General features: G+C 44.0%; 1 protein-coding gene across 1 annotated transcript; it reads left to right on the forward strand.

Annotated features, from left to right (window-relative positions):
- Positions 1-27903, forward strand: notch3 (notch receptor 3). The gene is made up of 32 exons (XM_034088520.2): positions 1-249; positions 1289-1361; positions 11843-11985; positions 12086-12421; positions 13075-13197; positions 13295-13528; positions 13623-13778; positions 13892-14077; positions 15083-15196; positions 16392-16505; positions 17373-17606; positions 17873-17983; positions 18090-18282; positions 18393-18538; positions 18763-18996; positions 19121-19273; positions 19385-19613; positions 19700-19901; positions 20013-20169; positions 20247-20431; positions 20543-20675; positions 20786-21156; positions 21275-21801; positions 21888-22211; positions 22303-22454; positions 22542-22770; positions 22916-23006; positions 23157-23325; positions 23409-23713; positions 23827-23974; positions 24081-24178; positions 24290-27903. Exons 1-32 carry the CDS (start codon positions 189-191, stop codon positions 25769-25771), a joined length of 7413 nt encoding a protein of 2470 aa, XP_033944411.1. The 5' UTR covers positions 1-188; the 3' UTR covers positions 25772-27903.
- Positions 27904-27948: the final 45 nt, after the last annotated feature.

The raw sequence follows: 27948 nt of genomic DNA on the forward strand, positions 1-27948 counted from the left end.
CCGAGAATCACAGCAGCCTTGGCCGAGCTGCGCGGATAATACGAGATTGGGAACTAACGCTACGCATTCCGGCTGACTTTATGAAAAAGCCCCCCTCGTTTTTGGAGCCTTTATTTTGATGTGAACTATAAAAAGGATGTATTTTTACTAAAAGCCCAACTTGAAACGCTGGAAACTTTTCCACCGAAATGGAAGGGAATATTCCATGGATTATTTTGTCATTTTTATTGTTTATGCAAATTTGCTACGGTAAGTCCAAATCATTTAATAATATGTGAAGCTCTACATCAGCGGTAGACTGGACATTTCCGGACATCCCATAAATTGTACTGTTCCAAATATGATTGGGGCTATTGCCCACTGACATGTTTATGAAATATAGATTTTCAACTTTTTATTTGTGTTTTATTTGGTGGTTTATTATTAGTTTGAGTAACAAATAGTTTGCAAAGTTGTCCCAAAGCTATTTGCAGTAGCCTTATTGAACTGCAGAAGATAACGTTAGGCTACCGAAGAAACTAATCATTATAAACACAAACTTAGTCACGTAAATGCAATGTCTGTGGGGGAGAAATTGATATTTAAACAAAAATAAATCTGATCTTCTTGCAATTATGCTTTTTCGTCTGTGTTGTAGAAGTCTGTGCACTATATCACATCTGCAGCTCCACCGAGTTAACAAAACCCAAAGTGTGGAAGTGCTCCTGTAACATCAATACAAGTTTGCCTGAGGATCGTAGTATTGTGCAATGAGGCTTGACATAAGACGTTTAAAAAATATAATGATTGTATGTTAGAACATCATTTGTTAAAGCTAAATCAGGGGATGATGAGCGAAAGCTACCCCCTCCCTTTTTGAACAAAGACCTTTTAAACAACTGAATGTGTTTTCCCTCGTAGCTGTTGAGCATTGACTGTCAGATATTAATGTAATTCTCTCTAAACAGAAACCATCTCATATGTCAGCATGTATCTCTTTCAAGGAAACCAAAACGTTATCTGATTTGGATAAATAAGTACAACAAACATGCTGGTGTGTCTGCAAGATGCCACAAGTGGCAAAGTCTGCCAAGCAAGACATGCTTGAAATCCAGGAGTTTAAAGAGTTTACATTACTTTGGGTAATTCAAAAATACTTTACAAAGAGTTTATTAATATATTATGTATACTCTTTTTTTTAACATTATTTAAAAGATACTTAAAAAGTAGGATGAATTACAGGTTCCCCTAATGTTGAAGTCTTTTGTCAGTTGTGTGGTTGTCTAACACATTTCTCCAATTTCAACAGGGTTCCGATGCCTGGATAAAATCAGACCTTGTGATAATGGAGGGACATGCTTAGATTCACCCTCTCGATGCATGTAAGTGGAAATGATGTAAAGATCTGTGATTTATCCTACCTTAATACTTCTTTAAATCAATGTTTGAAAGGTTTTCAAGTGTAGGCCTTGTGTTTAAATTGACAGGCTGTTATTTGTGAGTTGGTTCTTCAAAGGGAAAGATTTATTTTCAGTGTGATACTTAAACATGAAGTGAATATGCTTTCCAAATGTTCTGTTGGCTCTGGTGAAAGATATAACAGATTGATTCAAGCACCATCACGCATCAACATGTTGACTTTGCACCTGTTGTTCAAGAGGTTCGTCAGATTTACTCACAGCTTTTCCTCAAAAGCAAGTTTTCCTGGTGTGTGTCTTACTGTTTTTGCAATACTTTTAGACCTTTTTTTGGTGATTTTTCTTTGTTTCCTGGCTGCTTTGGGCAGTTTTGAGCTCTCACATCTTTTAACAGTGATGAAGCTTTTGTTTTCCAAATTGGTGAGGGGGGTTGTGTGGGAACCTCTTACAATGGTCGAGTTAAATAGCCTACAGTGTCTTGCCCGGGGGTCATTTGTTATTTTTTAAGAACAGTTTAGGAAACATGCCTGAGCGTTTCAGATGATAGATATATAGTGATTGATAGAACAAAAACTCCTTGGTTGCCAGCTGTTTCCCTCCAAGACATTACATTTATTATTTTATTGGAGTGGACTAGCAGTTTACAATTGCCAGGTCAAAGTTGAGCCAACAAGGAATGTGCTTTTCACAAGAAAAGACCATGGCACATTGTTTTCAATTATATATATATATATATATATATATATATATATATATATATATATGTATTTCTTTTTTTAAACATGTTCATAGTTCTTTAAAATGATTGATCAGAAGTTGCCATTACACACTTGCCAATGTGTAACTCTACTGCATGTGCAACAAGTAACTACCTCCCAGATTTCTTTAATCATTAGCTGGAGCCAAGATGGGTGAGTGTCATTAAGTAACTCAATGTCTAATTGTATGCAGCCAGGTTTTTTTCCCAAGCATATCCAAGATCATTTTCTGGGGTAATCATTTATTTCCAGCACCACACAGAAAGAAAAAAGAAACGAATGAAAGTGATCACAACCTACATTTTTGAGAAGTGTATACATTAATCTCCAGATTTAATGAGTTTCTTTTAAAGAACATCATTCATTTTTTCTCTGTGCTGCTTTATTTTTTCACGCTCTGCATAGGTGTGTATATATGTTAGGAGTGTAGGAATAGGGCATAAACCTGACTGGTTAATTGGCAAGAAAATGAAGCACTTCAAGGGTAAAGGGAGGGGATTTCTAATAGAAGGGGACATCAAATGTCCTACCACACAGTGTAGAAAGAGTCCCATAGCAGGGCAGAGCAACGGAGCGTGAACACATGAGAGTGGTCAGACCAGTCTCTAGACAGAGGTTAGTGGTGGAGCCACTGCACCCCTTCCCCTGGGAGCCTACAGAAACAGGAGCTCCAAAACAGCAGAAAAGATCCTTTATTCTACCAGATACCTGCCTGTAACCTGGCACCATCAGAGCAGGGTGCAGAGAGGTAGAAAAGAAAGGCCACAGCAAAGCAAGCCAATACAGAGTAGAGAGATAGAAATGCAGATACAGATACATGTTTTGGTCTGAATGGTTCTGAGAACCAGTAGAGAAATAACCTTACTTGATATCATCACTTTCATTTCGGAGAACCACTCACATTGTTTCACTCAGAGAATATTCATGTTTTTTCATTTTTCTTATGGCTTGTAGTTGTAGCTGCTCAAGTGACATTACTACCAAGCTTGTGGCAGCTCCCATTGTTACTGTCCTAGATACCTATGTATCCTCTGTCTGGTTGGAAAACAACAATGATACCACACAATAGCTTCAACATTTAAGAATATTTCTTTATCTTGTTAGTTTCTTTATGTGTCTGTCTTCCTCCTCGGGTGTCTTGTAAAGATTGCAGGCCAGAGCTGCTGATAGTGACTCAAGTTGTAAACTGTTCAAGTGAACACTCTGATACCCATTTCAACTCTCCCAGTTACACAGTAAAACCCAGCTAATGCTGTTAGACTAAATGAGCATTCCAAGCTGGCTCCATGACCCAGCTCCAGACATAGGTTTCACTTCCATTGCCGGCAGGTTGGCTTCAACTGAATTGTGATTGCAATGATGGTTGGCAATGACGGAACAATTGTGGTTGGATCTACTTTTCCTAAAGTAATACATGTTTTAAGGTACAGGAAATCAATTGCACCTAAATTAGCCATTTGAAACACTGCAGAGAGTTGGAACAACTATGGTTGTAACCCCAGGTCAACTGAGGATATGTGCATCCAATAATAACTTATGGCCAGCAGTGTGAAATAAGTCAACTCATGTTGAGCTCAGAATAAATGTCATAGATGAGTTTGTATAAGAAACTGTATAATTAATGTGGGTAGAATGAGTTCGCTTTCCATTGAGAAGGAAGCACTTTTTTTCGATAGGTGAAAGTTCCAAGAGACAGCAACTCTGCAATCCAGATTTACACCGTTTTAAATTGTAATAAACATGGCTTAGATTCAAAAGTACGTTCCTTTCTGGTACTGTGAGGTTTTATATTTCTGACACACTGTTCTCCTTGATACACAATGAACATGTTTGAAGTATTCTTTCTATGATGCTAGTGTGGCCTGGAGTTTTGAACTTGACAGTGAAGGGTTGATCGTGTCACATAGAGTGCGGCCTTCTAGGTGAGCAATCAGGAAGTCCAGTTAAAGACCCTTTGGCCCCTTAGCTCCACCCTGTGAACAGAATGTGCTGCATGGCTTTGAGAGGGCCAGCGGCGTGGCCGGAGGAGAGATAATTAGGCAGATTGAGTGGGTGTCATTCAGAGAGGATCCAGCTGGAGGGATCGGACTGGGGGTGGGGAACGGGTAGTAGAAGGCAGGGTAAGGGGGAGGGAGTGTGTGTGTGTGGGGGGGGGGGTACGCCTAGAGGACAGCTGGTGGATGTTGTGATGGTAATCCAGTGAAGTCAGATCTTGACAAAGGGGAAGCATAGGGCCAGGTGCTGCCATTGAGCAGTCAGCCGCCCCCATACTGTGAGAGACAAGCTCGTGGAGGAATGAAGCCGGTAGCACACAGTCCCCCCAGCACATGTTGCGTCTCTCACAGAGCAGTGGCAACAAGGACCCCTTTTTTTTTCTCTGCGTGGCGTCCCAGCTCTGGCGGCTCATCCTCCGCCTCCGTCTCTCAACACAGTGGCAGATCGCAGATTACGACCGATATCTTCCTGTCAGACTCCCCAAGCTGAGAATAAATACATGTGAGGCTTCTCCGCTGCGTGTGGCCCATGGATGGACCTCTTTATTTTTTAAATAGTTTGCCCTTGGCCTCAGCAGCAGAATTAACTTATAAATTGTGAGTGTTTTGTTATGACCTTGCAACTCCCAGCCTCTAGAACATGATGAGAGAGGACTTATTTTGACTTTGACAGCGAGCAGACTGTCCAGTGTGTGTGGAGTGCAAGAACTGTGTGTGTGTTTAGAAAGTACAGGCACATATCCTTATTCTTTTTTTCATAAGCATAAAACACATTTTCTCACGGGAGGGTACAACTTTTCCAAATGTAGATGTGCCACCTTTAGGTTAATTCTCTCAAAACAGAATTCCCCAAGACGTGGAAGTATACACAGATACCAAGGCACATATTTACTGACAGACCATAGCAAAGGGACCGATGATATTGTTAGCTTAGTTTGGAGCACCTCAGGGTTAGTGTTTTCTTTGGCATCTTTATGGTGGATTAGACAGGAATGCTTACTAAGATTCCTCCTGTCCCTCTGGTGCTTTCAGGTTATTGTCCATACCTCCCATCCATTCCCCCTGGTAACCCCTTCAGGAATGCCGACTGAACAATACTGTCAGCCTAGTCGCATTGAAAGTGGGATGTTTAGAATGACTTGTTTGATTTGCAATTACTTACTTTGCAATTTTGTGAGGCAACATATAGCCCATATCACTCATGGTGTCCTGGCAGGCAGATGGAGCCATTGTCATTATCCGGGAAAACTATTGCATTACAGACAGGCCCAGTTTTCAATTACTGAGTAAGAAAGTTGTCATATCTATGAGAATGTGAGTACTCTCTGACCAAGAGGTTACACCATCATAGGGAGGAGGATTTGGGTTTGTTGTCCCGTTTTCTGTCTGGGTCATATAACTGGAGACTGGGAGTTGTGGTTCCCAGGCCCCGTCACAGGAAGTGGTGCCTTTTGACCTCTCAACCACGCACATCCTGTCTTATCAGAAAGCTTAAGCAGCTTACTCAGTGCACCCAGGTCTCCTTGAACCTCAACTTTCTCACTCTTCAACATATTTAATTTCATCATTCCCGAATAGCTACGTTGTGGTTTATTCCTTGGAACTTGTATACAAGCATGTGGAAATGAAAAATTGTTTGCTGACTAGCATGTCACACATTTCCAGAAAAACTAGCCCTGTGTGCAGATTAATGTACGTTTTGCCATTATTGTGAGTTGGCACAAGAACATCCAGTTGGTATTTGTTTTATTATTATAGTTTTTAGACTCAATGTATGTCTGGACAACATGCTTATGTAGGAATAAGCCTGCCTCTGAAGTTTCAGCCCCTGGTTGTTTGTTCTTACCCGGTAGAAGATGACTTCTGAAGAAACATTCAGGCAATCCTGATTGAAATAACTGAGGTCTGCCAGCAACATTTCCATAGTCTCTCCCTTCCTTTAAGGAGAGGAAGGGATGGGTCCATCATTAAATGATTCAGGAAAAAGGCATTCACCTTTCCGCAAAGCACTTTTTCCACCGACATTTTGATGTCAATGTTTACCTTCTCATAATGTAAGAATCATTAAATATAGTTCCACATGGGATAGGAATTGCTACACTACTATCATAGTTTTCTTAAATATGCCATTAGATATGACTGGCCCACTGATCTCTAGTACTTCTACTGGGGACAGTAGTTGAGATAATGGTCATTATCTGGTTGTTCTTTGTGTTCATGGTACATCATCATTAGTAAACACATCTCATTCTCTCAGGACAATAAACATATGAGAGTCTTTGTTCAACAGTTTCAGTCTACATTATTTACCAGGTTGTATTGATTCCACTTGTGAAATGTTTGCTGTGAAATGATGAACAATACCGGCCATTAGAAGGTCTAAGAAATGTTTTCCAAATTATGTTTTATTGTTAAGGCTAATGTGAGACACTGGACAAGGCAATGAAGTGGATCTTTCATGATAGCATGAGGATGAGGTCTTTTGAATGTCAGTTTCAAAGTTAAAGTGGATCTGGTTCAGTTTAGGTGGTTGGGTGGGGTTTTTGTGGTTGAGTTAATTGGAGAATGCTTTGAAAGACCTCGACCCAGGGATTTATGCAATGTGGTTATGGGCAAAGTCGTTGCTATTTGAAAAATGTCAGGGAGTATTCTTCCATAAAAAGTGTTAAAACTATGGCTCTTGTCTGGCCCTTTTCAAATCCACATTATAGGACACTTATCAACAACATAACAATTTCATTCTCTTGCAGGCAATCTGTTCAGTCCCCCTCTGCCAAGGAAATGCAGGACATTTCTTTGGCATTCTATATAGAAAGTTTTATACATGTAAATGTGAGTGCTGAAGGACAAATGGAGAAACACACTGAAATGCGAACTTTTCAGTCACATTCCTCACTGCTCTTACTTGAGAGAAAATAAAATGTCCTTACATTCACATGTTTAATATTCATGCTCTGGGGGTGCTATGAAAACCTCCTTCTGGAGATTTCAATACCTTCATTGTATGCCTTAAGCACAATTGTTGGAACAAACGTTGCACTTTAAACTGTGAAACATGCATCCTTTTAGACATGATCATACTTAATTACCACACTGAATTGGTCCCGCACGCCACTCACTGCTACCTTCATATGAAGGGGATCAGTCCTCTGAAGTGCTGCAACTGTCCTTATGAAACCCTGTCTCCCAACACCCCCTTTTTCTCAGTGCAGCTCTCTCTCACCATGGGTTACTGTTGCCAGGCTACAGCCCAGGCCTGTTGGTCCGTGTAAGCCCAGGCCTGAAAGACTAGCTGTTTGGGTCACTGCTCCCCCCCCAACTCTTTTATACAAAGGAGTTCTGACTACTTTCGCTCTTTTATTTGGGCCACAAAACACTCCCCAACCCCCAATCTGGCTCTTTGCTGAGAAAGGAAGAGCCAAGCTGGGGAGAGCAATGCAGAAGAGGCTGCTGGAAGGAGGGGGGATGTGGATGGGCTCCTGTTGGCAGTGTGGTGTCATTATGGACTTGCATAAAGAAGTAGAGCTAGCTCCTGCTTGCTTGTAGAAAAAGGGGAACATGTTTTGGGAGAAAGAGACACTGTTCGAAGCGTTCCAAAAAATCCAAATGTGTCTTTTTTGCTAAATAATTGCTTTAACTTTGATCAGCTCATCTCATAAAATGTAGGAGTTGAAATCTTGCACCAAGTCAAAGGATGGTAGTTCCGTTGTAGTAGCTCTTCCTCTCAGTTAGCTTTAGGAAATGCCCTCTGAGATAGGAAGAGTCCTTATACTTGTTGCTTTGTGGAGCATGACAGTGTGTAAGAACCGTGTCAGAGATTACAGCCTCTTTGTTCACAGGTGAGCCACCCTCTGACCTCTGGCAGAGTAGCTGCTATTGTATAGGAGAGGATGAGCTCAGGTTACCCTGCTTCAGTGACCCAGAAAGCAGGAAAACTGGCATTGTGTTACACAAGTTTAGGTGATGGAATCTACTAGCATAAATCAAACAGTTTTAGACAGACGATCCTCACACTCGATACAGAACACTTGAGAAATCACAGTGCTGGAATGTCATATGTCAATTTCAAAATGTTTTGTAAGGTTATTTGCACATTAAACTCTGCTTTAAACTGTTTCCCTTAAATGTTTAACAAATGCAATCTCTTTCTTTCTTCTTTTATTACTTTTGTCTTTGGATCTTCTCTTGTATGGGTTCACAAGAGGCTGAGGCTGGGTGTAAGTTTCCTCTCCCTGTGTTTGGGCGTGTATTGATTGTTGCATGTGTTTGCTTTGTTGCAGTGTGCTTTCCTGTTACAATCCTTAAGTCTGTTAAAAGGTCTGTTAATGCATGTGTTTGTGAATGATGATCACATCTCTTGAGTGTTGTGAAATGGCCAATGTGTGTGTGTGTGTGTGTGTGTGTGTGTGTGTGTGTGTGTGTGTGTGTGTGTGTGTGTGTGTGTGTGTGTGTGTGTGTGTGTGTGTGTGTGTGTGTGTGTGTGTGTGTGTGTGTGTGTGTGTGTGTGTGTGTGTGTGTGTGTGTGTGTTTGTGGGTGTGTGTATGTGTGTGTGTGTGTGTGTGTGTGTGTGTGTGTGTGTGTGTGTGTGTGTGTGTGTGTGTGTGTGTGTGTGTGTGTGTGTGTGTTGGTTACTGGGCTTTTCCCATGAGCAAAACAGAAAAAATGTTTGGGCTTAAAGTCTGGCAGGGGAGTTAGATGCCAGACACACAGAAGTTCATTGACAGATGCGGACAGATGCTTGGTGCCGGTGCTGCAGCTGGCAAAAGTCCTCAAAAGTTAAACTCAGAGATTACCCATTCTGGCCGCCCCTCCGCTGCACTTAAAGACCACCTCTTCGTCAGCTGCACTGTCTTCCTCAAAGGTCAGAAGTCGACACTCACTATATATGACTCAGGGGCCCATTGCACAACAGCAGCCTGCACCTGCCTCCTACATCCGCCACAAATAAGGCCAGGCCTAGGCACGGTTCCTGCCTCTCTGTTCCCAGAAAAGCGGTGGAATCCACAAAGTTGTAAAGAGTCTGATAAGTAGACTCTCAGGTGCACCAGGGCAAAGTTCCATGTCTCTCACAGTCAGAATGCACTGATAGCATTCTGATTTGTTTGTTATGGGAGTAGCGTGTTGGCAATGAGTCAGGTCCAGACAAAAGAATGAGTGTTTTGGCTGCTCGGTTGGGTTTGCATTTGCAAGGGAGGACAAATTATTTATCAGGCTACTACCAACATTCTTACACAACCACCCACACCGACTAAGACACACCAATGCGCTGAACACACTTTCCAAACATGCACTTGGACCGCCAATATTTCTTGGAATTAGTTGTACGTTATTTTCTGTCCACAAAGCCAATTGGTTTAGTGAGAAGAAATGTCCACAGTGCAACAAAGTGGCTGACTGTTACCCTAGCATTTTTCACCTCTATAAGCAACTTTCTTTCTCAGCCTTTTCAAATCCCTTTTTGTGCTTTTTGTTTGCGTTTCATTTTTAGTGACACCCTAGATTCCAGACATAGTTAATTTGCCTCTAAATAAACCCAGCCAAGCCATGACAAATAGCCATGGGGACCAATGGTGGGGGGTGAGGAGGGATGTTTGGTTGGGTGTCAGGCTTGCTTGTTCGTCTGTGAGGTTGCTAAGGCAACATGGATCGTGCATTCAGAGTGAGTGCAGTGTTTTCATTGCAAGGGACAAGGGATTACAGGAAATATGACATGACATTCTTGCTAAAACTGACCACTCTTTCCTTCTTTTATTCTGACTTTATGCCAATTCCAACTTCTAAGACATTCTCTCCTGGTGAGCGGCCCCACCCCACTCCCTGCAGCCTGAGTGACATTATCATCACAATCAGACGGGGGACCTCTGACATTTGACCTCTCAGCACGTGAGAGGAGGGGGCTGTTGGGCAGGGGGGGGGGGCAAGCTGGCGTTCAGGGGGGCTTTAGGAGATGGTAGCATAGTTGTTATAACTGTCTGAATAACTCTTTCAACATTGGTGCGCCAGAGCTGCTTTACTTAACTTCCACACCAGAATGCAGTCTCTCAGTGCTGACCATAGGACAAAGCTACACTCCCTACAGTATTTTCTGTTGTTTTGATACTTAAATACTATTTATACATCACCAAACTAGTACTTTGGAGACATACTACTTTTTCTGCACTGTTTTGGTGTACATGCACATTGTGTCTATATACATACTTTATTCATGTTTAGCCCTGTGGCTCCTACAATTTGCTATTGCCTTTTTAAAGCTAGAAAAACGCTAAGTTATTCAAAGGCTCTAGTTTTACTGAGCAGTCAGAAATAAAGCAGGCCATTTCAGTGGACATCTTTGTAGCTTCTAGCCAGGGGAAAGGGTCTCAAAATTGTTTTAGTCTTTGTTATAGTTTATTAGTGGGGCAGGGCACATCAACAAAGTAAAGAATGAACAAATACCAGTTTAGTGGTGATGCTCCTGCAAAAAAAGAGAATAGATGAAAACCATTGTTTATCCTGCCCAGGGGTTCCGCTCAAATGAAAGAAAAGACAGAGCCCAAGGGCGGGCGAAAACCCAGCCGTCACTGCCTTGTCATCAGCATCAAACAGTCTGTTTGAAGAGGGGGCTTGTTCCCAGCCAGGGGCTCTACTGTGGATATAAAGTTACAAGCTCATACTGGACTCTTAGTTAGTCCAAACCATCTCTCCCTTAGGACCTCTGCAGAGAGCTATAGGACGCTCTGTTTGTGTTTTTATCTCAACTTCTTGGTGGAGCAGGTTTAGGTCAGGCTTATACCATGTCTACGTAGCCCCTGTATCACAAGCAGCTTGTTTGCCAAGCAGCAGGAACAGCTCAGCCCCCCAAATGTTTCTACATAGGATACATTTAGGCCCAGCATTGAGTGTGGGTTACCTGTGTTTTGGCAGCGCTGAGAGGCCCATACAAAATCATTGTAGCTACGGACAAAGAAAAATAGACTTGAAGCAGAACAAATCTCCAAAATAGCCTATCTGTTCCGTCAGAGATATGTGAGACAGATGCACAAAATGTGTCTGAAATGCTTTACAGTATGTGTGGACAAGGCGTTAATGTCCCATGCAGAATGCTCCGTTGTATCAGAATGTAGTCACGAGAAGGAGGATATGTTGTTTCAATCAAATACCACAGCTGCTGCTTGAATTCGTCTCATGTGTTCCGCGTGTAATCCTTGTTTTTCTCATGTCAGTATTTGTTGGCAAATGTTAAGTTTCCAGAATGCTGTTTCTGGGTGTGTTCCTCTTATATATGAGAACAGAAACAAGAGCTGAGCTTGGGAAAAAAACGTTAACTGTGGAACAATGTTAGCTGACATTGAGAAACTGAGGCTTTTTGGCTGGAAATAACAATAGAATATTCCTTTTGAAGCCTATAAGACACCTACGGGTTGCCTGCCTCTATCCATAAACAATACATTGCATGATAAGTACTTATGGGGCAAGCTTTGTTATGACAAATTAATTCCAGGTCACAGAAGCATTTTTTAAGCCAATGTATGAGTCAGGCAGTGGGCCTTGCCAAGGCCTCTTTGGGGCCCAGATTGCCAAACCAAGAACATGAGGGACTTAGGGTATGCTGGAGTTTGAGTCACAGCTCTGTCTTAAATACCTTGTGACCTGTTTTGACCTACAGGCCAAAGATATCCTAATGTGTTGTGTGTGTTTGAATCTGTTGTCTAGATGTCGTCCAGGATTCATTGGTCCTCTGTGTCAGCAACTGGATCCCTGTCATCAATCGCCATGTCTGAACGGAGCAGCTTGCAAGAGCCAGGTGGTCAATGGTATCCCACAATTCACCTGTGTGTGCCAAAGAGGGTTCAGAGGTACATCTATCAGAGTTTGTCTTCATTAGAAAATTCAGATTTCAGAAGGGTGATTAAAAGTTTCTATTTTTACTAATAACATTCATTTTCCAATCTCCAGGCAAAGACTGCTCCCTCATTGACGCATGTGCCACAAGTCCCTGTGCCAATGGAGCCCGTTGTGCCCATTGGAATAACCACTACAACTGTTCCTGCCCACCTGGCTTCCAGGGAAAGAACTGCCGCAGTGACATTGACGAGTGCCGCAAGCCTGGCATGTGCCTCAATGGTGGCCTCTGCATGAACGCCCATGGGTCCTTCCGCTGCCAGTGCCAACCTGGATACAGTGGGCGCACATGTGAGGTGTCCGTCCTTCCCTGTGCCCCATCTCAGTGCATGAACGGGGGCACCTGTCGACAGACCAGCGACCATTCCTACGAGTGTGCTTGCCTACCAGGTACCAGCAGTATAGAACACACACACACATACACACACAAAATCATCAACTGTTTTCCCAGGCCCTCTGCACAGTGCTACAGGCATACATATATTCCCAGGCTGATGACGTAGCTTTTAGTGTTATTGCTGGGAGTTACTCCTCTCTCCCAGGTCAGCTTTCTTTCTGCTATTAATAGCTACAGATGTGAGATGGGATGGTGGGAGAGTTGAAGAGGCAGCCCGCTGTCACTCTACTCCACTCTGCTCTTTTAACAACAGAAGGAATTTACTTTATGGGCCTTCTGGTTTCCCACTGGGGAGCTGACAGGAAATGTCTCTTGCCAGAGAGGAAGTCATTGAAACTGTGAGAGATTATAAAATAAGCAAACACTGCAGGGAGTGCAGACCCCTGAAGCAGGCAGGAGTCATGGCTGATGCTGGCATCGTGTGGGAACCATCATGAGAACATGTAAACAATCAGACACCCTCTGAACCTTTTTATTGCCCACATTGCCCTACGCCTCCTCTAGTGTGGGAAATATAACTCAAGGTCATGAGTAGGGATGTTTCGTGTTTGGAACAGGAACCACTGAATGTTTAATAAACTGTCCGCTAGTGTGTGTTACTGTGTCTTTGTATAATAACTCTTTTTTGTCTCTCCATCTGGCTCAGGGTTCGAGGGACACAACTGTGAGAATAATGTGGATGACTGTCCAGGACACAAGTGTATGAATGGAGGAATATGTGTAGATGGAGTCAACACGTACAATTGTCAGTGCGCACCAGAATGGACAGGTACAGCTCAATTTACATCCGATTTGAAATCAACTTGAAATATGTACATTTATATATAAACAGATATGTGATACAAAATCTCATCTAATCACAATAGGGCAATACTGTGCTGAGGATGTCAACGAGTGTCTCATGCAACCAAACGCCTGCCATAATGGGGGTACTTGCTTCAACACCATTGGTAGTCATACATGTGTCTGCGTGAATGGTTGGACTGGAGATGACTGCAGTGAGAACATTGATGACTGCGCCATAGCTGTTTGTTTCTTTGGGGCCACCTGCCATGACCGTGTGGCATCCTTCTTCTGCGAGTGTCCAGTTGGAAAGACAGGTTAGTGGTTTTATCTGTTGGTCTCTGTGCCATTATTGTTCCTGGCTGCTAAATTGTTGATTTCATGCGTTTTCTTTTTTTTATTTCTCCACAGGTTTGCTGTGCCACCTTGACGATGCATGTGTGAGTAACCCCTGCAACGAGGGGGCAGTGTGCGACACCAACCCCCTCAACGGCCGAGCCATTTGTACCTGTCCCGCCGGCTTTGTAGGAGGTGCATGCAACCAGGACATGGATGAGTGTTCGATTGGTAATTTAGATTTTTTTTTTCTTACAATTGTCAGTACTGTGGTTATATTCTCATCGCTTTCTTTTCCCCTCTGGCTGTGTATGGTATACTGATATTAATACTTTTCCCTGCAGGTGCCAACCCATGTGAGCATTTTGGAAAATGTGTAAACACAGAGGGCTCCTTCCAGTGTCAGTGCGGCCGAGGATATGCCGGTCCACGGTGTGAGATTGACATCAATGAATGCCTCTCCATGCCCTGCCAGAATGATGCCACTTGCCTGGACCGCATTGGAGAGTTCACCTGCATCTGCATGCCAGGTATTAAGGCTTGATTGGTTGTAAATTACTACTGTACAATAAAACAATACAGAACATCAATTCAGCATGTTGTCTTCCAGCCTAAACCAATAGCAGAGGAGAACAACTTCCTGAAGCATCATGCAGTTCTTCCATACAGACTGCCAGTGTAGACTGTTATGTAATGAATTCCCATTGACACTGGGGGTATGGAGGCACTGCTGCACTCTCTGTGCAGTGTACAGCCAGACAGGGTATTAGTTTGGACTAAGTGATGGTTTGGACCCTCAGTGACAAAAACACAGTGAAACTCTCACGCACAGACCTACATGCATCCTGGGGTTTTGGGAACTATACAAATTAGAGCTGGGAGTCGGGTCTATAGGACTGTATGTGAGAGAGGGCGAGCAGTTAGGGGGAGGAGTGTGCTGTGAATACTAATGAGTGGTAGAGTGGTGGGAATAGAGAGGAACAATAGGGCCCCTCTGTGCTCCACTTTGCACCCCTCATACACAGAGAGGGAAAGAGGCCTTTTCCCAGAGCCTATCCCCCTCCCCCTTCATTTCCAGAGACATACCCTTCCTCTTCACCCTCCTCATCATCAGCCAGCCTGGCAAAGCTCATGTGGAGTTGCTGATTATTTCTGATTCCACGCTAGCCTCTCCCACCACTCGGTTCCACACTCTGTTTCACCTCAATGAAGGAACCCTCCACAGTTTGCTAATACAGAATGTATAACATGCATCTTGTGAATGGGACATTGACCCAGGGAGGGGTAATGCTCCATGGACAGTAGGTTGTGGTGATTCTAAGTCAGTAGAGTGGGAACACTGGGGATGCTCCAAGAGTCTTTTATTTCATCCTGTGGTTCAGCAGAGACCAATGTCAAACATAGAAATGATTCCCACAGATCCTTTATCAGCTGCACACAAGAACGCTGGCTTGAAGTGACATAACATTACATAAAGATTTAATCATAGTACATCTGCTTCCACTTGTCAACAAATTGTGATCTTCTTTTCTCAGGTTACATGGGAACGTACTGTGAGGTTGACGTAGATGACTGTGAGAGCAACCCATGTGTGAATGATGGTATCTGTCGGGACATGGTCAATGGCTTCACATGCACCTGCCAGCCAGGTAAGACTTATCCACCAAATCGTTTTTCCCATTTACCTTTGTTTATTTCTAGCCCTGTTCACAACTCTAACTCAGTGACAGCAGCAGTCAGAACAGAGAGCTAAAGTTGAAATGTCCCAGAACCAGAGAAGGGAGGGTCAGCCTGGCTTCTTTTGCCTGCTGGTGTTTAGAAGCACCACTCGTATGAAAAGGCAGACCCACAAGGCTCCCTATCCTCTCCTCTTGCCTGAACAAAGACACTATTGTGACCCACGCTCCCCTCCTCTGTGGAATGTGGAAGGGACAGCAGTCTCCCTCGTCTTGCCCTGGCGGTGGTGGGGAACAGCAGTCCTGCTAATGAGATTCTTTTCCAGGTCCTCAATTTACATCTGGGACAGACGTCCCCTCTCCACCCCCCCATCTAGCTATTGAGCCAGTGGAGCTGATGCAGGAAGGGGAGCAGGGGGAGTGGGGGTCCCTAAAAGAGAAAACAATCCCACTGTCTCCTCTGAACCCCCCCTTTTGCAGTCCAAGCATCAACACACAGACCATCCTGACACTGTTAATCAACTGAGCAGTGTGCTACCAATGCACCAATTCACCCCTGTCTGGGCACTGTGCCCACCGATTTCAAGCCTGCTAAGTTTCTCAAGCTTTTCAAGCCTGTAGAATTAACATATCCTTGCTCTTGTTTTTATTATTATTATTATTATTATTATTATTATTATTATTATTATTATTATTATTATTATTATTGTTAAAGTTACATTTATCTGTTTAAAAAAAATGTACCTTCACCAGAGTCCAGACATTCCTGTGCAGGCAGAAATGTACAACAACCTTAAGTGAGCTTAGACTGCATATGTGGCATTTTGCTGCTCAGATATTTTAATACCACCAGATAGCAATATACATTTATTTTAATATTCATTTGTAGGCATTACATTTGTTAGTCCTCCCTCACAAACATTATCAAGGTCAACTGTTTCCCAATGCATTTGCATGTAGTGGTCATATTAGCATTGGTCCAAGTGCACAAATGACATGTCCTTTAACCAGTCGCGATGCTCTCAAACCCAACCTAAGCCAGACGTCACTAACCTAGCAAAAGACCTCTGGCCTTCTAAGAAGGGACAGAACTGCCCTCTGACCTGAGCGTGGACCATTCCACTGGACCCTCTTTCTGACCTTTCACCTCTGTGTTTGCATGTCCCAGGGTTTACTGGCACCATGTGTCAGATCGATATCGATGAGTGCGCCAGCACGCCATGCCAGAATGGGGCAAAATGCTACGACAGACCAAATGGGTTCGAGTGCCGCTGTGCTGAAGGTAAGGGCTTCTGTACCTAATATGAGTTGATGGTTGTTAGACAATATCCAATATGTCTTCCCAGGCAGAAGAGCAGATGATCCTTAAACACTTGTTGGGCTGTTTGGTCTTTGTTAAATGTTCAGTGTTTTGAGGGGGTCAGCTTTTTCGATGGTTGTCTGCTGGCCAAGCAGACTGACTTGAGGCCCCTAATCCCCCTCTTTCCCTCGTCGGTCTCAGGATCATGGGGTCACTGAGGACCAGCAGCCTTGGTCATCACCCCAACATCTGTTCATCTGTTAAACCCCTACAAACCACCTTCTGCCACATCTTAACTTTCATTCCTTCACATTCAGTCATATTCATAGATAAAGAGATGCAGTGAAAAAGTTTATCTACACAAAGGCTGTATGTATGAACTAACTTGGAGTACACACTGATATTTAACATGTTCTTTTGGACCCAAGCCTACAGAGGAGCCTGTTTCATTGTTTCAGTGGCCAGCTGCTTGGTATTCCCTGTGTTTGTGGGCCCCTTCTGTTGAGTGAAGTGGCTCTGTTTGACGTGGGGCAGTCTATTGTTCCCTCCGCCACTGAGAACAAAAGCAGGCCTGGGAGGCCTGTGTAGGGCCCTTCTTTACTGCTTTACCCAACTCAGCACTGCACTACACACACACCACACAAACCAACCCTTGCTTTCCCAACACACAGACACTGTCGACATGGAAACCACAGTAATTAGAACCCCAAACTGTAGACTCTTTTATAAAGAAAAACTGGGAAACAGACCGCAGAAGTTCAATTAAATAACTAATGAATTCAAATAAAAGGCTTTTCTCCGTCAAATGACATAAATGCCTTAACATCAATCTCCATTTGGGCTTTTCAGGTTATGAGGGGACACTCTGTGACAGTAACATCAACAACTGTCAGCCCGACCCATGCCACCATGGTACTTGCATTGATGGTATTGCCAGCTACAGCTGTAACTGTGATGCTGGCTACACCGGCTATCGCTGTGAGAACCAGCTCAATGAGTGCCACAGCAACCCTTGTCAGAATGGGGGCAAGTGTGTGGATCTAGTCAACAAGTACATCTGTCAGTGTCAACATGGGACATCAGGTAAGAGGACATCACAATAGTCTGACATTGTTAATGCAAACCTTTCAATTATTAATGTAAAAGAAATAAAAGCTAGCCAACATTTAGAGAAAATGCAGTGCAACTGTAGGTGTACAGTATGCTCAAACATCTGCAAACAATAAGGCTGTTGAGGCTGATCAATTATATAGAATAGACGTTTCATAATGTCTTATCATTTTGATTGACCTTTTCTGTACTGAAGTGTATTCCTTTCTTAATGGAACTCTAACTTTTTTTCAAAACAGGCACAAACTGTGAAATAAACTTTGATGATTGCTCCAGTAACCCATGTGACTATGGTATTTGCAAAGATGGCATCAACCGATATGACTGTGTTTGCAAACCTGGCTTCACTGGTAAGGCCCAATCAAAATAAAATACAAATTTGAAATGTGAAAACAATCCTCAGTGGAAATGTTAACAAACACACGTCTGATTGATTTCTAACATCTCTCTTGCCAGGTTCCAAGTGTAATATGGAGATAGATGAGTGCTCATCCAGCCCCTGTAGAAATGGGGGGACATGTGTGGATGAAGAGAATGGATTTCACTGCCAGTGTCCAGAGGGCTTTAAGCCTCCATACTGTTACTCCCAGGTGGACGAGTGTGGCAGCAGCCCATGTGTCCATGGCTCATGCAGGGATGACATTAATGGGTATGAACTGTTCTCTAGCTTGTTGCTAATTCTACAAGTTTCAACTCAGTTCATTGTATCATGAACTTGGACATTTTTGGGATTATTAACTGTAACCCTATATTTTCTAGGTACCGCTGTGACTGTGAGCCTGGATGGGTCGGGAAGAACTGTGATCTAGACAGGAACGACTGTTTGCCGAGTCCCTGCCAGAATGCTGGCACATGCATCGACCAGCTCAATGGCTTCACCTGCAAGTGTCGCCAAGGCTTCAGAGGTAATACATAAGAAGCAAACTGCCACATATGCATTAATTTAAGAATTTACTAAGTATCTAATATACTTTATCTACATCTTGTAGTTAAAAAGATTTCTCCAATGTTTTCCAGTTTTCCTCCTCTTGAATGACAATTGTATACCTCCCCCTAGTGGTGTTAAAATAATTGTTAGGCAACATTTTAGGCTGATTCTAATTTATGTAATGTCTTCTCTGCCCGTCAGGTAACCTATGCCAGATGAACATCAACGAATGTGCTTCCAGTCCCTGTCTGAACAAGGGCACTTGTGTGGACGGTGTAGCAAGCTTCACCTGTCTGTGTGAGCTTCCTTACAATGGACCCACTTGTGCTGAGGTCCTCACCCCTTGCTCCCCTAACCCCTGTGCCAATCATGCCCTCTGCACACACACACCAGATTACTTGGGCTATCAATGCAACTGTCAGACAGGTTGGCAAGGTAAGATAACTACGTACTTGTTTATTTTAAAATAATCTTTCCTGAATCTTACAGAAAGTCTTAATAAATAAACTCCCATTATCTGGAATTAAACCTTATTGTACCCTTTTTTTTCATTCTTCAGGTCAATTGTGTAATGTGGATGTAAATGAATGCATCTCCAACCCCTGCAAGAATCGTGGGACCTGCACTAACACACTTGGAGGCTTTGTGTGCTCCTGCAGAGCTGGATTTACTGGGCTGACTTGTGAAACAGACGTCAACGACTGTACTCCTAGTAAGTGGCCACATAAACAAAGCGTGCTGAATTGCCTGTTGCTTTAAAAAACTAATACCAAGACTATGAATACTGTTCTTGACCAAAGTCTTCCTCTCTTTATTGCATCAGATCCATGCCTAAGTGGAGGTTCCTGCACAGACGCTGTGAACTCCTTCCACTGTAGCTGCTTGGCAGGCTTCACTGGGCCCCGCTGTGCTTTAGAGATCAATGAATGCCAGAGTTCGCCATGCAAAAATGGAGGCACATGCACAGACTATGTTAACTCCTACACCTGCACTTGCAGGCCGGGCTTTACTGGCAACCACTGCGAAACCAACATCCCTGATTGCACCGAAAGGTGAGTGTATACTTTACATTGCTTTTAACCCTGTTCACATGTGTATAATTACTGAATATGACAATAAAATGTGTTCATTTCCACAGCTCTTGTTTCAATGGAGGTTCCTGCACAGATAAGATCAACGGCTATTCCTGTAACTGCCGCTCAGGCTTCACTGGCTCCCACTGCCAATACGAGGTCAACGAGTGTGACTCCCAGCCCTGCCTCAATGCAGGCATCTGTCAAGATGCCCTAGAGTCCTTCCGCTGCTCCTGCCCCAAGGGCTACACTGGCTCCCGCTGCCAGGTAAACACTCATTGGTTCTTCTTAAAAATATCTTGTTATGTTCCTTGAGTCTTCATCGCTTCATGTTTTAAGTAAAATACATCCTGACAATTTTGTCTTCTGGCTATCCAGACACCTGTCGATTGGTGCAGACGCTCATCTACCTGCCAAAATGGAGGACGCTGTCGCCAAAAGGATGCTTCCTTCACCTGCGAATGTACTAACGGCTGGTCTGGACGTTACTGTGACATCTCCAGGGTCTCTTGTGAGACAGCCGCACGCCAAAGAGGTATGTGGAAAACGAATTACATTTAACGTTTGTGTTGTGTTGCAACAGTGTTTAAAGTCAACATTTCTTCCAATCAGGGCTCCAGACAGATGAGCTGTGCCACCATGGTGGTCACTGTGTCAACACTGGGAATTCCCACTATTGTAAATGCCCCACTGACTACACAGGAAGCTATTGTGAAAGCCAGGTAGACCACTGTGAAGACAAACCCTGCCGCAATGGCGCCACCTGCAGGGGATATGTGGGAGGGTACCAGTGTGATGTAAGTAAAAAGAAAATCTATATTATGTGCGTCTTTGTCAGATTAAGTATTCACACAGTGCTTCATCACAATTGCTGAAGTAATGTTATTGTCTTCTGTATGCCTTTACAGTGTATGCCAGGATTTACTGGACAGAACTGCGAGATAGAGATCAATGAGTGCCAATCTCATCCTTGCCAGAATGGAGGCACTTGCATTGATCTGGTGGGACATTATATCTGCTCCTGTCCGCCTGGCACACTTGGTATGTTAGCACATATTTAACAGAAACAATATTTCGAGCGGCGCTTTTAAGATATTTTACAACAAATTACTGGAAAATATAATAATATTTAACAATCCTCTTTTTTTAAGGTGTTCTCTGTGAGATAAATGAAGATGACTGTGCTCTACCTCTGAGGCTGCACAGTGCTCCTCCTAAGTGCCTTAACAATGGCACCTGTGTGGACAGAGTGGGTGGATACCGCTGCAACTGTCCCCCTGGATTTAAAGGAGAAAGATGTGAGGGAGACATAAACGAGTGTCTCTCCAACCCCTGCAGTCCCCCCAACAGTCTTGACTGCATACAGTTGCCAAATGACTACCAATGTGTCTGCAAACCTGGCTTCACTGGCCGAAAGTGTCAGAACAGTTTCAGTGTGTGTGAGTCTCAACCTTGTCAGAGTGGAGGAGTGTGTTCTGTATCCAGCAGCTCTGCAATGGGATACACCTGCACATGTCAGCTTGTAAGTGTACATTCACATTAAGTATTCAAAAAACGATTTGGAGTTTATACATCACAGCTTTCATTATTTGTGTATTGAAAGCTTACAAACTAATTGCTTACATTTTGGCTATTTTTAGGGTTATGCTGGGCTTAATTGTGAAAGAATCATGTCCTGTCGGGAGCTGCCCTGCTACCATGGTGGTAGCTGTGCACTCACCCAAAGGGGGGTGCGTTGCACCTGCCATCCAGGTTATGGTGGACCCCAGTGCCAGCATCGCAGCAATGAAGGCTGCTCCTCCAAGCCCTGCCAGAATGGAGGGTTGTGCACTGAAGAAACAAGCTTCCCATACTTTCACTGCCAGTGTCCCAGTGGCTGGACAGGAAAACGGTGTGAGCAGGACATCATGCCCAACAAGCCTCAAGTACCCATATGCCCTCTAGCAGACTGTCGTAGCAAAGCCAAAGATGATGTTTGCGACAAGGAATGTAACACTTTCTTTTGTGACTGGGACGGCGGGGACTGTTCTCTTACATCAAAAAACCCCTGGGCTCAATGTTCACAATGTTGGAGTGTCTTTAACAACAGCCAGTGTGATGAGTCCTGCAACAACGCTGATTGTCTGTATGACAACTTTGACTGCATGAACAAGGAGAAAGTTTGCAAGTAAGTTTACTTAATTTCATTCCCTCGTTTTTTCTGTACTTATCCGAGAAATCCCAAGCTGATTCTTTTCTTTGTGTCGTCTCCAGTCCAGTGTATGAAGCCTACTGTATAGACCACTACGCTAATGGGGAGTGTGACCCCGGCTGTAACTCAGTGGAGTGTGGCTGGGATGGTTTGGACTGTGCAAAGAAGGTTCCAGAAGTCCTTGCTGATGGTGTCTTGATTTTGGTAGTCCTACTTCCCCCCGAGGAGCTTCAACGCACCAGCACAGCTTTTCTGCAGAAATTAAGTGCTATCCTACACACCTCACTGCGCTTCCAGCTGGACGGGAATGGAGATGCCAAGATCCACCCATACACTCGCGGGGCACGCCTCAAGCGGGAGCTGCAGCCTAAACAGGAGGTCATCGGGTCAGTCAGACATACAGTAAACATAAAATATTATGTTTTTCTTATACATTGAACATTACACTAAATACCTGCCTGTCTGCTATTTTTGTAGATCCATAGTGTACTTGGAAATAGACAACCGTCTGTGCGCCGCTCAGAGCTCTGAGGGCTGTTTCCCGTCAGCTGAAAGAGCTGCAGACTACCTGGGAGCTCTGTCAGCTGTAGAAATGCTTCGCTTCCCATACCCAATCAAAGAAGCCGTTGGTGAGTAGGGATACTTAAAGGCCACAATTTAAACTTGTAAGACAAAGAAAGTGCAGGCGTGCTAACTAGTTTCTCTTGTCATGACAGGTGTTGAAAGGGATCCCCCTCCTGACCCAATACCTCAATGGGCCAAGCTGATGCTGGTCGGGTTAGCTTCCCTTTTCCTTATGGTCATCCTGGTGCTAGGAATGTTGATTGCTCGTAGAAAGAGAGAACACAGTACCCTTTGGTTCCCTGAGGGCTTCTTCTTAAAGAAGGAACCCAGCAGCAACAAAAACCGCAGGGAACCTGTGGGTCAGGATGCTCTTGGAATGAAGTAAGTTATTTGTTTGCAATTATGGGGTATTATATGGTCTGAATTTCATAAGCAATTTAAGTGGGAATTCTGTAAGGGGTTTATTTTGAAATTGTATTGGTTTTCTTTGTGTCTTACTTTGTTTACCATATTTGTCCTTTAACAGACACATGGCAAAAACCGCGGAAGAATCTCTCCTTGGTGATCACAGTGACCAGTGGATGGACACAGACTGTCCAGAGGCAAAAAGGCTTAAGGTCAGTTACACATTGTCTTAACATTTAAAAATGGAAATGTACTTAGACGCAAGCACACACATGTGTACATACAATTTATCACAGGATGTCAGCTTGTGTTGAAGCTTGCATTAAATATTGAAATTAAATTCTCTCCTTCTGTGAGTTCAGGTTGAGGAGCCAAGTATGCTCTCAGACAGTGAAGATGCAGTGGACTGCAGGCAGTGGACACAGCATCACCTCGCAGCTGCAGATATTCGTGTGCCTCCCACTATGGCCCTCACCCCACCCCAAGGAGAATTTGAAAGTGACTGCATGGATGTTAATGTCCGAGGCCCAGGTTGGTAACTTTAAGATGAATGATCTGTTATTTTGAACTCTTGAACAGACACAATCTAACCCACTGTTTTCATCTCATACCAGATGGTTTTACACCTCTGATGCTGGCATCATTCTGTGGAGGCGGCTTAGAGCCTGAGGTGACAGAGGAGGAGGAGAGTGAGGAGTGTTCTGCCAACATCATCTCTGACCTAATCTACCAGGGAGCTTCCCTAGCTGCCCAAACAGACCGAACTGGGGAGACAGCGCTCCACCTGGCTGCTCGCTACGCCCGTGCTGATGCTGCTAAGAGGCTGCTGGATGCTGGTGCAGATGCTAATGCTCAGGATAACACCGGTCGCTCACCTCTACATGCTGCAGTGGCCGCAGATGCACAGGGGGTCTTCCAGGTAAACAACATGTACTTTTTATTGGCGGTGTTAGAAATGCCTATAACAAATGTAAGCACATGTATTGCTTAAATCATAATATTTAACCCCCCAAAAAAATGTCATCCTCCTAGATTCTGATCCGAAATCGGGCTACAGATCTTGACTCCCGTATGTACGATGGCTCCACTGCGCTGATCCTGGCAGCACGACTGGCAGTAGAGGGCATGGTAGAAGAACTCATCACTTGTCATGCTGATGTCAATGCAGTAGATGAATTGGGTAAGTTTGTAACTCTTCTGGGTGTCCTGATGCTGTTGTTTCTGTTTTGTAATAATATTCACTGAAAGCATGGATGTGTAATCTCAATGTTTGTTTTGTGTTTTAGGTAAATCCGCCTTGCACTGGGCTGCAGCCGTTAACAATGTGGAGGCGACTGTTGCCCTGCTGAAGAACAGTGCAAACAAGGACATGCAGGATCTCAAGGTATGACATCCATGTTTAATGTTAACCACACTTTTGGATCAGCGAGGCTTCAACTAAAATCTGTTTGTATCTAACAACCTCTTTGTTTTGTTGCCTTGTTTTTCTTTGTAGGAGGAGACCCCACTGTTCCTTGCAGCTCGTGAGGGCAGCTGTGAGGCTGTGAAGGTGCTGCTGGCTCACTTTGCAAACAGAGAGATCACAGACCATATGGACAGGTTGCCACGGGACATTGCTCAGGAGCGTATGCACCACGATATTGTGCAGCTTCTTGATGAGTACAACACAGTAAGAAGCCCCCAGGGCCATGGAGGGATTGGACACCACCTCTCTGGGGTACACTCTCTGTCTCCTCTCATGTGCCCTCCGGGCGCCTACATGCCTAGTCTGAAGAACACCCCACAAGGCAAGAAGAACCGCAGGCCTTGTGCTAAGGGTTCTAGCCTGGGAGGCCAACATGCTGCCAGCCTGAAGGAGTCAGTCAAGGCCCGTAATAAGAAGCTGACCTTGGACATGCAGAGTGCCTTACTGGAGAGCTCTGTTACCCTTTCCCCGGTCGATTCACTGGACTCACCCCACGGGGGGGCTAGCAATGCTGGCTACATGACCAACCCCACTTCCCCTGTGGCCATGCAGTCACCAGGGCTCTACCACACATCTATGTCTGTCCCAAACACCCCCATGATACATAGTAGCATGTTGGATGGTAGTGGCCCCTTTGCAGTGTCTCTAGCCCAACTCAATGACCTAGGATCTGGAGGAATGTCCTTGCAGGGACGTGTCTCCATGGCTTCAGATGTCAACCATGGCTATGTGATGAGTTCAGGCCAGATGGGGCTCAACATGGGCTTGGTCAGTCCTGTGAGTGTGCCCTTTGACTGGCACAGCCGGATGTCTTCCTCTCAGTGTGGTCAGCAGGTTTTGAATCTTGTGCAGAGTGGCCAGGCAGGCATGCACCCCCAGAGCCCGGCCATGCAGCAGCAGACCATGCTGATGCACCAGCAGCTCTACCGTAACGCCATGCTGCAGCCCACACCTGTTACTTCAACACCCACCATCAGCCCAATCAAGCTGCCCTCCATTGCTGAGCAGCAGCAGCAGCAGCAACAGCAGCTTCTCAACCACACCATCGCCAACCAGCAGAACATGGCCCGCATTGGCACCTCTTCCCCACCGACTCCTCAGACCTCCCAGCCGCCACCATCCTTCTTCCAGCAGCAGCAGATGCCCCAGCAACCCTCTCAGCCCCAGCTTCCAGCTCAACCCCAGGCAGCCCCCCCAGCAGCCCAGACCTCTCAGGCTCTGCCCTCCCAGCATAGTGCCAGCACTGCAGGAACGGAGGATTACCCTACACCTCCCTCTCAGCACAGCTACTCATCTGCACTAGATGCCACGCCCAAGCATTACCTCCATTTGCCCAGTGAGCACCCCTACCTGACCCCCTCCCCAGAGTCTCCAGAGCCCTGGTCCAGCCCCTCTCCTCACTGCGTCTCTGATTGGTCAGATTCTACACCAAGCCCAGCAGTAGCTGGCCCTGCCCAGACCCAAATTTCTCAAATCCCAGAGGCAAATGGCAAGATGCAGGTGTTTGCGTAAAGATCTCATGGCCCCTGCTTGAAAAGGGACCTGAGGTAAAATAATGTGTGGACTGGCTCTCGGGCCTGTCTGTTTATATGTGTCAGCCTGTTTCCAAGATTTTCATTGGATTTGGATTGACTATGCTTATCACAAGGAGCGTCTGCTAGTGATTTTTGCAGAGAAAAAAGTAAAGGGAAATGTGTGTTGTCTGAACAAACAGCAGACAATTTAATGAAGTAATTCTGTCACAGATGGACTTGTTTTTTATTATAAAAAAGTATATGAAGAAAACCAAGTCTTTCATTTCAAAGGCTTAGGTGTGCTCTCCTGGAAACTAACAAACGTTTAAAAAGTAGATATGAGAAAAAAGTAAAATGTTGAAGGGAATTCATTTATTTTTATTTATTGTTTTTATCTCTGAATTACTTTTTTTTTAAAGTGTATTTCTGTTCTAGCTTCTCAAATAATGTACCCCCCCCCCTATTTTATACTGAATGCCTACATTTCTATTTAGCCAACGTGGCAAGTGATGGTAAAGGAATATAATTCATGTTTCAGACAAGTTAACAGACAGAAAGAGGAACTTTCACCTCTAGTGACTGATATTTATTTAGGCCAACGACACCTGGTAAAGATGAGAAACTGGTTCTTGCAGATATATATTAAAAGTTTCTCAGCAGTAGTGATATATTCTGATTTGATTGAATTGTGGATATTGATTTCTTTCCATAAGAGTATTATGAATAAGAATGTAGATGAGTGTCTTTGAAGCACTTCAAGTGACCAGCCTCAAAGGGCGAGTGTGAGTCAAATACAACATATAACTGCAATGGATATTTATAATATATGGGTGGCATTTAATACATGGTAATTGTTGCTATGAACTTTCAAAAGTAATCGTAAGAGTACAGGTTTAGTTGTAATCTGTTGTTTCCCACTGCTTCCACTCTTACCTCCAATGTTACTGTCACCTGTATTGCTTTGCCTTTAAAATCAGCCTCTCACTGCCCTTTAGTTTGTGTTCTTTTTTTTGTTGTTACGGTCGATTTATACTCTGTTTGTTTGTGAAAACCATGGATACCTTTTCTCAATATCACTTCGGATGTACTAAGCTATGCTTATCAGCTGCTATTTTATATCACTCTTCCCTGCAAGCATTCCTCCATTCTGCCTGTCTTGTTAAGTGTGTACGATGTGCCTTTCAGCAGCATCATCCAACACAGTAGAAACAGACGACTGACAGGCAGAAGTCCACATAGTGTCCTTTACTGGACTAAATGGAAACATTCCTGGATTATCTGCAGCAGTGTAGGTCTTGTTGAAACTCTTGCCTGGTCTCTGGTAGTGTCCGTGGTGGAGTAGTGGTCAGTGTGAGGGTGTAACTGCTGGGCTGCGACTGCTGACGCCCTGTCACTCCTCAGGGAGGTGTTTTATGGCATGCAATGGAACGGTTCCCTTGCATCTACAGTAGCTCCCAGTCCAGGGGCAGTGGAGATGCATCTTAAGATGATTGTTAGAAGAGACTGAAGGAAAGAACACTACTATGTAGTGCTGCCCCCTTAAACCTTTTACACAAATCTGAGATGACACTCCCAGTCATCCAGCTGACACCTTGTATTATGTCTGACCGACGCTTTACCCCCACATGACCTGAGATTTATGGATAGAGGTAATCCTCTCCCTAACGTAGTATGGACATTTCAACAAGTCAATTGATAATTGTAGCATTTTGAAGAGTAACCATTGCATTTTCATCTTATGTCATAAACAGAAATTAGCAGGCCATCATTCCTAGCTACTACCGTTGTGGTGGCCTAACACTGCCCCTAGTTGTGTCATAGAGTTTATCTTTCATTCATTGTTTTATCCTGTTCACCATAGCCTCAGTTACTGTTTTGTCAGACCTGGGAAACATGTTGTTGTCCCTATGAACAGTTCACATTTTACTAACAAGAAACTGTTTTTTATTTTTATATATAACTGGTCTTTCAATTTCTCTACCAGGTCGCACTAAGTGTTTTGTACATTTCAACCTCCCAACTTCTGTTTGTAAATATGTTTTTTTCTGGGTAGTTCTTATGTTTCTGAAAGGATTGTTATGTACTAAAAAGGACAAAAATAAAATGTACTTCATTTAGCATTATTTGAAACTGAGGCTGTGACTGATATTTTATTGTCTTGTGTTATTAGTCATA

This window comes from Pseudochaenichthys georgianus, chromosome 8 (assembly GCF_902827115.2).
Source record: "Pseudochaenichthys georgianus chromosome 8, fPseGeo1.2, whole genome shotgun sequence".
NCBI classification, from domain to species: domain Eukaryota; kingdom Metazoa; phylum Chordata; class Actinopteri; order Perciformes; family Channichthyidae; genus Pseudochaenichthys; species Pseudochaenichthys georgianus.

What these genes read in the sequence shown, in the direction of transcription:
- notch3 (XM_034088520.2), top strand. Translation starts at nt 189, where the DNA reads ATGGAAGGGAATATTCCATGGATTATTTTGTCATTTTTATTGTTTATG. An exon ending in CAGGATGCTCTTGGAATGAA is followed by an intron (nt 22,771 to 22,915) that starts GTAAGTTATTTG and finishes GTCCTTTAACAG; the next exon opens with ACACATGGCAAAAACCGCGG. An exon ending in AGGACATGCAGGATCTCAAG is followed by an intron (nt 24,179 to 24,289) that starts GTATGACATCCA and finishes TTTTCTTTGTAG; the next exon opens with GAGGAGACCCCACTGTTCCT.